At 30.4% G+C, this 12487-nt stretch overlaps 2 protein-coding genes across 2 annotated transcripts in view; one reads left to right on the forward strand and one right to left on the reverse strand.

The window, feature by feature from the left end:
* Positions 1-9515, forward strand: part of LOC116777572 (solute carrier family 7 member 14) — a 56141-nt gene extending 46626 nt beyond the window's left edge. Inside the window, exons 11-17 of the mRNA XM_061526478.1 lie at positions 3316-3377; positions 3505-3602; positions 3706-3849; positions 4292-4463; positions 4587-4714; positions 4821-5010; positions 5163-9515. Coding sequence (XP_061382462.1) covers positions 3316-3377; positions 3505-3602; positions 3706-3849; positions 4292-4463; positions 4587-4714; positions 4821-5010; positions 5163-5310 — 942 coding nt within the window. The 3' untranslated portion in view covers positions 5311-9515. The remainder of the gene's footprint in view (positions 1-3315; positions 3378-3504; positions 3603-3705; positions 3850-4291; positions 4464-4586; positions 4715-4820; positions 5011-5162) is intronic.
* Positions 9516-9559: 44 nt separating this feature from the next.
* The window catches only part of LOC116778125 (uncharacterized), a 57366-nt gene continuing 54438 nt past the window's right edge, over positions 9560-12487 (reverse strand). Inside the window, exons 15-16 of the mRNA XM_032672012.2 lie at positions 12077-12223; positions 9560-11003 (exon numbers count right to left, since the gene is read on the reverse strand). Coding sequence (XP_032527903.2) covers positions 10761-11003; positions 12077-12223 — 390 coding nt within the window. The 3' untranslated portion in view covers positions 9560-10760. The remainder of the gene's footprint in view (positions 11004-12076; positions 12224-12487) is intronic.

Below are 12487 nucleotides of genomic sequence, written 5' to 3' on the forward strand. Positions count from 1 at the left end.
TTGGAAATTATTTTAGAAACGAAAGTAGTATGAATAAATAGCAGTACACATTGTTGACGAAGTTAAATGTAAAAAACAGTGTTAAGATAAGGATATCCATAATAAGGTATAACGTGAAACCCTGACATAATGGAAAAAAATAGGTACAAGTTAGTTATTTAAGGATTAATACTATAGCGGCTATAGCGGTTATGTGGAAAAATAACCATGTTAAGTACATTTAATTCTCGTCTACATTGAATATTATATCCTCAACCATAATATTTCAGTAAAAATTATCCACAAAACGTTGTACTCGTATAATGAGGTATTAGTCATCGCGGTTTATAAGGAAAATTATTATTATATTTTTTAATATAAAGGCAAATTATCATATACTATTCATGGAATACGCTGATCGAAACAGAGTTTAATATTATTTAAAATCATCGCTACATATCCATTCAGTTTTAAAATGGTATATAATCTAATATGTGAGTCATTTTACTTGAGGAAAATAAGTTTATGTTAATATTTTTCAATTAACATTTCAAAAACATTTCGAACTCCTTTTTTATTTTATCTAACAACCAACTCCGAAACATTCATTATTTTGAATGAATTAAACATTCAGTGATATATTATAGTCATATTATTGTTCATTTTACCCAAATAATACATCACATTGTTTTATTAATTCAAATTATACATCAAGATTTCGATAGTCAAACCAAAATTTGTTTTTAAAATCTTCTCCTTGAAGTTTTCTTCGTTTAACGAAATCAACAAAAATATTTAATAATTAATCAGGTGAATATCAACATTGTTTGTAATATATTATTGTCAATAATATTTATATTTATATGTTTGTAATATTTATAGTAAGAGAAACAAGGTAAGGGATGAATCAGATGAAATCTATTTGTAAATTCATAACGAGGTAGTCTAGGTCTATTCACGGGCGAAGGCTTTATTAAACGTAGATTTTATTTAAATATAATTTCTATTTTATTAGAGAACCAATCACATAGACTATTTTTTACAGAATGACCTAATATCAATATAATATTAAAATCTTAATGCTTAAAATATTTTTCCTTTGTGCGCTATACTGAACTAATGGTAAAGATTTACATAATCCAAGATAGGACACGTGATAAAAAAATAAACTTTGTTTTAATAACCTCATACTTATGCCTTTCATTGACGCAATACGTTCAGTTCTTATTAAGCCTTTATTAAATACTCAGCAATGTGTATAAAGGCATTTTTAATAATATTTTATGAAATTTAGTATAAGTGTTATGCATTTTAATTGAAAACATTAATATTAATTTTAAAAATAGAAGGCGAATGCTGTTTCTGCTAATTTAATTTACAAACGCCCCTTTTAATAAAAAAAATATGTAATCTTATTTTAATTTATTAAGATCTTGGACAAAATATTTATAACATACCTTGTTAATACGAATTTCAAAAATTGAATAAAAAAACATATTTATAAATTAATCAATGGAAATTGGATCAACCAACAGACAAACCGACCAATTAACTTACTAATAAACCCACTGATCGATTGACCGGCCTACTGACCGATCTACCGACGAATCAACCAACTGATCAAGTGACCGACTACCAACCAATTAAATAAAAAATCAAGCCACCGATCTACAAACCGACCTATCAACCAATCTACCAACCGATCAAGTGACCAAGCATTCGAACAATCAAACGACTGATCGACCGACCAATCAAACAACCAATCAACCGACTGATAAACTGACTGGACAAACGACTGATCAAGCGACCGATCAACTGATCAGTCGAACGACAAAACCACGACCAATCAAGCAACTTATCAATCATTGATAAAATTATTAAAATTGTATATGTTGTTTAATTAAATGCCTTCATCATATTGAGGGATGAATCGTCATCATCTACAAATATAAAAATGAATTGTTTAAGAGTGCAAAAGCAGCTTTTTAAAAATTCCTTTATAACCAGTTAGTAGTCAACACCACATTTTGCAACTTCAAAAACTTCAACCAAATAATACAGATTTATAAAATGCAAACAAATTTTTTTTTATTTAATGTAATAATTGATGCACATTTGGTTTCCCATTTTGTATATCTAAATAAAACCTACTACGTCAAAACACCTTTATACTCTTTCAGCTCTATCCAATCGAACATAAAGAATTATAATAGAATGCGCTCTTCCATGAAAAGCCATCACTATTCCATCTTAATTTAAACTTTAAAAGGCTTTTGTTTGAAATGTATTTACTATTTACAATTTTAACGTATGTTTTATTTTAGAGTAAAAAGCTTTATACCGAAATGATTTCATAACTACACTGACAAAATCCTTTTCTTTTTTAATCACGAAAAATTTTATTATTGGAAGCGTAAAACATATTTATAAAATATAATCGTTAGTCCGTGATCCGTCGTTGTCCTTTAAAAAGTCTTAACTCGTTGCGGGATATTCGTAAATTATTCTTCAAAGTTGATTCTGATTCTCCTTTAACTCAAAAAGTTAAACAAAAAAAAATAGCTTTTCGTAACATTGTTTCACTAGAATTTTCTTTTTAATTTATTAAGATATATCTACGATTTTCTATGATTTATAAAGGAAAATAATTTATAACTTCTTTTAATCAAACATATGTAAAATAAATGTAATCTTTATTAGTTGTAGACTACCAATATATTCGTGTTTATTTAAAAAAAAACTGTTATGTCTGGTTGTTTAAAAAACAAAGTAACAATATCATTATAATGGCCATATAAGGCTAACTAATACAAATAAACTTGGGAGCCTGCACTGCTTATTTTCTGCATTCGTTTTGAGCATTTAAAAACGTAAATGAAGTTGCTCAAGTTAGATGACTTGAGTAGAAAAAAAAGGACGGTAATTTTTTTATAATATATATAAATTTATCACTTCATAAAGAGAAATAGAATCTCCATCTTTCCGAGTGAACTAATGGAAAGGATACGTAATTCGCCCTCTCACAGACTTTAATGAACAGTTTCATTTAATTGATGACATTTGTAAAAATAAATACTGCCAACTGTAAAAGTAGAACGTGAAAATGTATGAAATGTTGCTCAATGTGAGTTTGAATTCCCAGTAACAAAACATGTGTTTTTAGGAATCTTCAATTTGAAAAACTACCTTCAGAATTTCATTAAGCTAAGCTCAAACTACGTTAACAGTATAATATGAAATGTTATCAGAATATTTTACTTACTAGTTATTATAGACGTTTTCCTTTCAAATAAATCCACATTGGATGATTACTATCTCTGATTCTGTTTCTTCTAGGGAAGTCACAGAAGCGGTATGATGTCTGGCCAACGCGTGATGGTGCGACGAGTCACCCGCAGGTAACTTAAAATGCGATGCTTTTGCGACTTCCTTACGATAAGCGAAATAAAAATCTGCTCAGCGAAAGACCGGTCGTCCATTTAATTGAATGTTTATACTATGTGTAAACCATTAGTCTATCCACAGTTCTCCTGATTCTGATGACACACTGCCTGGCGACGATAGCGAAGATGGCCGTGATGATGCTTTTTTGGTTAACTCCAATAGCGAAAATAAATTTTATGGTAAGGTCTATCTAAAGTGTATAATATTTTTTTCGATGTAAACAATATAATTACATTTTTACTTCCTTTTTTCTGCCTACAAAATGTCATTTTCAACATAAAGGAGCTGTACCTGGAGGATGTTCAGCGGGAACGTCACGACTTGGACGCTTTTTTGATGCTATCTACCGGCAACTATTCGGTCTGTCATATCTCTGCCCCGGTCTTTTCCCCTGGGTAGACTGCGGCCCGGCAACTGAAGCTTCTGGTAACATACTTTGACGTTTAAGAGAGAAATCTAATTTTACTACAAACTGATTATTGTTTTATCATATCGGCTATTACCGTTACTTTTTTACTTATTTTAACTTATGCGAAGTATTTTATCAACCTAAATAATTAATTACCCTACTTGAAAAAAAATCAGCAACCTATTAATATATTTAACATTTAGCATGTTTTTGCAGTTAAGAATTTTTCTTAAACTTAGGACCAAGTTTTAGGTCAACTGTTCAAACCATTTGTAACAGTTTTTTAAACTTCATAGAGTAAACTTTTGCCTCGTGCAAATATATGCGAACAACATTAAAATATCCACATATCAGATTTTTATAATTTATTTACATAAAATTTAATTATCATAACATTGCACGCCTTGAATTATTTTAAGCTGATACAAGTACATAAATGTGACCAAGACTTGTTCTTAGGAATGTTCGTGATCAAGTCTGTTGGTATGATGTATGTCTTGATCATCGTCTTCGACCTCTTCGCGGCTTATGGTAGCCCCGGGCAATGCACCTTTACTGCTGTCGTCATGGTGATGTTGGTCATTGCTATATTCATCATCTTGATACTGATCTCGAGGAAACCACAGAACCGGTAATATTTTTTCTTTAATTTAATTAATTTTGGTTATTTTCTTTGTTAGTTATGTTTTAATTTGATATAGTATGAAAGATGGCCACATTTTCCTCTTTATACACACTTATGTATACTTTACAGAACTAATCTGATCTACGCAACCCCCGGACTACCTTTCGTCCCCGCGATCGCTATCACCGTTAACATCTACTTGATTCTAAACCTCTCGATTTTGACCCTCGTCCGCTTCACGATTTGGATGATTATCGGTTAGTGTTCATTACATTTTTTGGATAGTCTTATCTAAAGTGATTATTATTATTATTATACCGACGTAATGTATTTAAAAATGTAATGTTTTTTTTATTTATCTAGGCATGATAATCTACTTCAAGTATGGAATCAAGAACTCTACTCTGGAGACGAACCCTCCACAGGCGCAACCCGCTACCCCGAAGTCTCCCAATCCCCTGGATCGCACCACCATCCCACCAGGCCCACAACAATCCACCACCACTGGCGACAGGAACATCTTCGAAGGAGATGGCTCTAAACCGTATGACACGTCAGTAATTAGTAAACTATTATGGAAACACATTTGTTCAAATCGTAGCATTTTATCGGTTCCATATCGATAGGTACATAGGTTATGTGAACAAAACAATGTATGTTTTTTTTTATGCTATGAATACAAAAAAAACTGTTGAAATATTATAGAATGAACGACCCTTTGCTTGCTTGGCACGTTGCTGACTTGGAGCCTGTCCAATCGACTCGCGGTACCATCGACTGTTCTTCCTACGTCCAAGTCGAATCGCGGCAAGTTTTTACAACAAAATACACACATTTAATAACTTGGAAGTAATATTATCTGTAATTAGCAGAAACATCTAAATGTATACCTATATTACAGCTACAACGAACGGACCAACAGGACCACCAGCCACACCTCACGACGACCACCCTGGGCATACCCCGATGTTACTTACGACTCATGGGACAACTAAACCTAATCACCACCAACTCTATGACAACTCTGCGTCTCAGTACTGATTTAATTACAGGTTTTATTATTTTAACAAAACACGGTATTGCATTTACAAAAAGGTTGGTTATCTGTAGATTGTACGTTAATATCTGAATGTTTCATTTTTCACTAATACCACTGAGTTGAATATCATTTTATTCATTATTTTGGGTTAGTTGTAATTAATTTATTACGTTATCATTAAGTTCTACATTTTACGTATTGAAGCTTATTTTTTAATATATACGTTAAAATTGTCATATCAAATAGTCCTTCAAATACTTATATCCTATTTACTATATTTCCAGATGCTATATTTTTAAACAAGATTTCTGAATTACTATATTTATTTAACAAAGGTACGTTCTATATATAAATATATTTACCCTTTATATTTCACAACCTCCTTTATACAATAGTACCAAAAGAAATTTAGGTTTTAAAAAATCTATATTTCCTCGTCTCTCGTTATTCTAAATGAACTAAGGATAAAACAAAGATCTGGAACCTCGAAACATATCAAATGAATTTCTTTTGAAATTTGCTCTTTGAGAACTCTTTAGCATCAGGGAATTAAATTTTCTACTTTATACTTATTTTATAAGCTGTAATTATATTTACTGGTTTTATACTTACGTTCTCTTTAATAATTATTAATTGTATTTGTTACTTGTTTTTCTCAACTACTTTCTCAAATGTGATATTTTATGTAATATTTATACAATTCTTAACGTAATGTTTATGAAACGTCTTAACTGTTATAAGCAAAGAACTTCGACGGTTGAAACATTTAGGTTTACTAGCAAAAAAGTAAGTCGCCAACAAACGCTTAAAAAATAACAGATCTTTGCTGTTTTATGTTGCATTTTTCGAAAACACAATCAACTTTTAGGCACCAATAATAAAAAGCGTTTTGTCGCATCGGGCTAATTAATACCGACGTATTTAAAAGACACTACTACTTTTACTTATATATCAATTTTTATTTTTCTACTGTATATCATGTATGAGTATTTATTCCAAAACAAATAAAATTTTCTTAATTTCTTACATTTGAATTCTAAAATTGGGTTGATTTTTTTTACAATCAAAAATAGGACAAGGTTTACTCGGCGGATGAATCACATTTTAAAATCGTGACGTCATAAGGGTGAAAACTGCAAATTGTTGTTGTTTTGATAAAATATATAAAGGTAAGCTTTTGAAGGTAGTAGAATAAAGATAAAAAATTTAAATGAAGAGAATTCTTTTGACATTTCCTATCGAAATGTGTTTTAAGAACGTAGAACGAAAAAATGTGATGGCCTTAAAATTTTTTACTGATAATGCAAAATAACGCTAATAAAACCTTTAAAACTTGATTAAGAAAAAAAACGCTAAGCAATTCTACTAATTTACGTTAATTCTCGATTCATCGATTGGCTTACCTTGGCCATCAGAAAATAAGCAAAATTTATAACTCGTCGCGTGAAAGTGGTAATATTCTGACAGAACCTATGATAGTATATGGATAAGTGTTCATATCTGAGCTCTTTCCATTACCCATCAGCGACTGTATTCGGCCCTTGGCTGTTTGTATTATGTATTCATGTTAGTGTATAGATTCAAGTATATAGGAAATGTTTTCGTAACTTCTCAATGTCGATATTAGTAACCAGTGTAATTGGGTGTTACTATATCGTTTATATTGGGGTTGAGATACAAAACCATAACTAGTCCACATCAAATGTATTAATATATATATTTAACAGTAAAACAATTACTGAATAAATAAATGACCATGTGAAAATAGGGCGTGGCCCAATGTGAAATTAAATACATCCCGAAGAGACCTACTTCACTATGGCGTAGGTATTCTATAAGAAAAATATTTTTAACAGCGCATTGGAACAACATCCAGTCCAGTTTTTGCACGAGCAACGTGACATCTCGAAACATAAGCCATGTTGATATGTATAAGTATCTCAATCTCAATTCAATACGCCTATGAGCGCAAATTTTCTAGTCATTATATTTGATCCGTGTCCGTGATATTTTTATTAATTTTCTTTAATATTATTGAAATATGCTTCGATATTTTGTTAGATATTTTAAAATTTATTTTTATTTTACAAGTAGTTAGTTATTATTGTTATTATGTTTTAAGATCTAGTTAGATTTACTTAACCCCTGTTGTTATTTATGTACTTAGATGTAAGGATATATAATCAATTCGATGTCTAATAATAATAACACACATCACCGAGTGCAGCTCAATATACAGTTCGGAAATACTTTATGACCACGTTCAGCTAAACTGGGTTTAATTTTTTTTAATTTGAAATCAATTTTCTTTATTGATAAAATTCATAAGTACGGTTCTATTATTTCATCAGTTAAGTTGTTAATCATTTGTTGTATTTAAATACCATAACATCTGTATCAACATCTTAAACGAAAAATTCCAAGCTTCTACTTTCTAATATCTTCACAGAAGACAACCATGTATATAATATCGCTGCAAGGAAATATGGTGACGAGGTATAAAGAATATGGCAGCTTCATAATTATAAACCAGTAATATGAGCATTCGTAAAGTATAAATTCTTGGTATATTCATATTGAAATCTTACATCTCGTTAATAAATATACAACACGTGGCCATAAGTATTTTCTTGCACATTATGCAGGCCCTTCTGTAACAAATTATATTATTATGAAATTTCATCGAAACCAAAAGCAACAAAATACTCTTTTAGATCTTTGAGCCAAAATAAAATTGAAATTTTGCGATTTTTTCTGTAGTAAAGACTGAAAACTAATAAAAATTATAGTTGAATCAGTTTCTCGGTACGACTTGCCATTGAATATTTCTTCTGCATGTTACAGAAGGCAGCTTTTTTCAATAGTTACTATAATAATAATAATTATTGATGTGTTAGCATAAGTTACTGTTACTGCTATTCCCGATGTTGTAACTTCCTGCAGATCTTTCTGCCCGCTGTTTCTGTTCCGAATCACTGCAGCGAATTTGATATCATCAGCGTAAAAACTCTCCTCAAAGTGGACGTCAAATAATGGGATCTAAGAATTTCGCGAGTGTTCATTTAAATAAAACTAATATTTTTCGGATTATACTACACGTATTTTATTATTTAAGAAGAAAATATCTACACAATCCCGACTTTTCGGTTACTTTTTATCAACCGTGATCACGGTTTTTCAAATAATAAAATGCGCGTAGTAAATCCGAAAAATATATGTTTTATTTGGACGAGATATTCTCAGAGGTATAAAAATTAACACCCTTCAATGTAATTGTTACTGGAGAACAATGTTTCGTCACCTGAAGCAAAATTGCATGTACCATAATAGGTCCTTACGTCTCCATCCGATGAAGTGTTTTATTAATGTCACGTTGACGCTGATGGTATATATGATGTATAGATAAAGACGTTGGCATATAAGTGACACATTTGTTATCGGAAATGATTACAACAAAACAAGAACTAAGAACCGATTGGAAGAACGGGACTTGGAAGTAAATAACAATAAGATACAACTGACATAATTGTAAAACAAAATTGCAGTAATGATAGTAATTATACCTTTATAGATGTTGCCAACACTTTATTAGGGTCGAGTGTTTGTGTGTCGAGTGAGTTGCTAAGATTAAGAATGTTACCAATTTGTAATAAACAACGCAGACAACATTATGATAATTATAAAATAATGTCAAACAAGTGACCTCCTCGGAGATATTAAAGAATACAAAAATATCGGAGACAACCTGATCTTCACATAACATGGCTATTAATGTCATTAATTTAGATCTTAACCGTAATTATCTTCGTTACATAACCATGTAGTTTTTGGAGAACAATAAACGGGTGTGTTATTAATAAAGTTTCGTAGTAAAAGTTTAAAAATTAGACTTACATATGGTAAAGTTTTCGGACCAATGAGAAATTGAATGCATGTAATAGCTGCTATGATTCGGAACTAATTTTTGTGATATATAAACTATATGGGTTTAATCAAATGTAATAGAATGTTTAACAAACTATCGTGACTTTTATTTATCCTAAAACAAATTGAAACAAGCAGAGACACGGTACCGAGTTTTATTTGATAGTCTTCATATGATGTGCGTTTTATATTTCCATTAAACATACGGCGGCGAAAATTCGACCATAGATGGAAAAACGCAACAATAGTACAACATTAATTGGAAGTTATCGCTAAACCTAAACTACACATAAATTAATAACACATTTTCATAATACTTGCAGCGCTCTGAAGCTCTGACCGTACCCTCACTTTAGTTACACGGATATGTTAAAGAAATACATTTAAAGATATGCACATAGAAACGAAGCACACGTTTTGTATTATAAAACATTTTGATACTCTCAGTTAATTTCACTTAGAATACAAACGTCTACATCGATTCATATGTTTTTTGTTAGATTTAGATTAAACATGATTTTGAATATTTCGTAAGATATCAAAAATATATATTTCAGATATTCGATACACCGATAAAACTAAAGTTTGAGAAGGAGACCGTCAAACGTTATAACATCCCTAGGATTATCAGTTACGATAAAGTTCTAAGTAATTCATATTACATACTCTAGAACCTAACTAAATGTTTCAAAGTTATTTATATGCGTTTCGTTAAGAAGAACATTTACAACGTATTGTATACGATATGAGTCTACTTTATAGTTTTAATATATAAGATATGTTAAAAAATACAACGTCATTTCAAGTAAGTTAATAAGATTATAACTTGGAATTTCACCCTCGTTATCTAAAATATATAATATGTGTATTAAAAATAAACCTATACTAAAGTCAAAATTGTTGGTAATATTAGTAGAAAAAGAAAATATTCCAAATATACAAGTCATCATAAAATAAGAAAAAAACAATCTATAAAATATTCTTAGACAAAAATTTGTATATCGAAGGAGCTTCACTTTGGATTTCTATAAAAAAACACTATATTATTAACTATCGCTACTGACATTCTGATATCAACCACAAATTGAAATTAAAAAAAAATAACATCATGATTTACGGACATACAAAAAAAATTAAATAATATAGTACAATAAAGTGGAATATAAAATAGAACGCTGTAGCGTTTATGAAACACGGAAAGATCATCTGCGACATCAATATAAGTTAATTGATGGAGAAATCAACAAAAACAATTTATACTCCACATAGATCGTAGTCAGCCCTGAGTTAAAACAAAACACATTATTTCAACGTTGGCACTCCGTTTGATTGTTTTTTTTTTAATGTTGGCACTCCTGTTGGGTGGTTTCTGTGTCAGTAGTGATGAGCTTCTTATCTTCGTCAGTCGGTTTGTCTTCCGTGTTGGTAGTCTCGTCTTTCTCTTCAATGGGTCCGTGCTCGTTCCTGAGACTGGCGCCTTCACAGTCACCGGTCGGACGTAACACTAAATACATCAACAAATCGGACAGTGATATTATGCCCGTCACTTTATCATCCTCGTTAACAACCACGAGACGATGCACCTGTAATGCAAACAAAAATTAATATTACCTAAACAATAATGTTGATTTCAATATATTAAAACTTTTGAAATTTAGTAGTTATCCTGAATACAGTGAATATAATTCTATAACAGAAACAAATATTCGCATGTTAGTAACACTGTACCGTAAACCGTAAAGAAAAAGATGGATTGTTTGCCTACAATTATTCTAATATTAATATAGATGTTCTGGTTCAAATATACTATTCTGTGAATTAAATCAAAAAAGTTGTGGTAACCAGAATATATGAAATGAATATATATTAATTAAAATTATAATTATTCTAAGCTGGATTTGTAAAAAATAAACAATTGTCTATGAGTATGTGTGAGTGTGGTATTTAGCTCATACGTAAATGAATTATTTTCCTTAATAGAAATACAAAATGCAAGTTAAGCAGCAAGACTTTAGAGTATCAAGTCAAACAAATAATAAATACTCGCAGAGGTCATTTCATGACTTTTAAAGAAAATCGACGTGTTTACTAGGTATTTGAATAAATTATCCACTTTTTATAAGTAACAGCAATTAATTGTATGAAGAGTAATTAGTTTCATTAAATATAACTAGTTACAATACATATTAAAGAGATTTCTATTTCTCCGTTTTTATATATGTGATACAATCAATTCAAACTTGTATTATTAAACTTCATTAAGTTTTAACTGACTTCAATAATTGTAAATAGTTCCAACTGTACGCGTAAGTTTTAATTTTTTTTCAGAGCACAGATTATATAATAATATGTGTATTACAGAAATAAAAAAAATATCTGTTCAACAGCTAAAAAAGCTGTTTATGGCAACAATCATTACAAGTTACATTTATGCTTCTTTTCAAACACCTACCAATACTCTCCAGTCGTCTAATTAAGTAATTAAATTTTCTTGTGCATACGGAATAGTAGTGATTATAGTATTTATTACTATAAATATCGCTTGCCACAAAATCTCTTAGGACATTATGTGGGTGTAAAAAAGTCTTGCTACAGTCACATGTTTGGTGAGACTACCCTATTATTAAGATAGCAATATATATTATGTTGAACTAACCTCAGCCCGCACAATTCTCTCCATGACTTCGTACAACGTCTCGTCCAGATTGCATTTCTGAACACCCTCGAACCATTCGTTGCGATGCTCGTTAGCCTTTTTTAGAGACACGTCTAGGTTGTTGTATGTTTTCTCAGCGGCCAGATTCTGTTTTATATAAAAATAATATGTAACATGCGAATATTGGCATCTTTATTCATATGATGTTATAATGAATAATGGCAGTTGTTGACCGTCCGTTTTTATACCCAGGTGTTATCAGTATAAATTTCAATTATTCTGTAAATTTAAACATTATTCCTATCCCCATTGTTATATGAAATAATGTTTTTTTTGTCTTTTAATAACCTATATCGCTTAAAATTAATCACGTGGAGATAGTGATTTATGAAATTATCAAATGATCCTGAA

This window comes from Danaus plexippus, chromosome Z (genome assembly GCF_018135715.1).
Source record: "Danaus plexippus chromosome Z, MEX_DaPlex, whole genome shotgun sequence".
Taxonomy (NCBI): Eukaryota; Metazoa; Arthropoda; class Insecta; order Lepidoptera; family Nymphalidae; genus Danaus; species Danaus plexippus.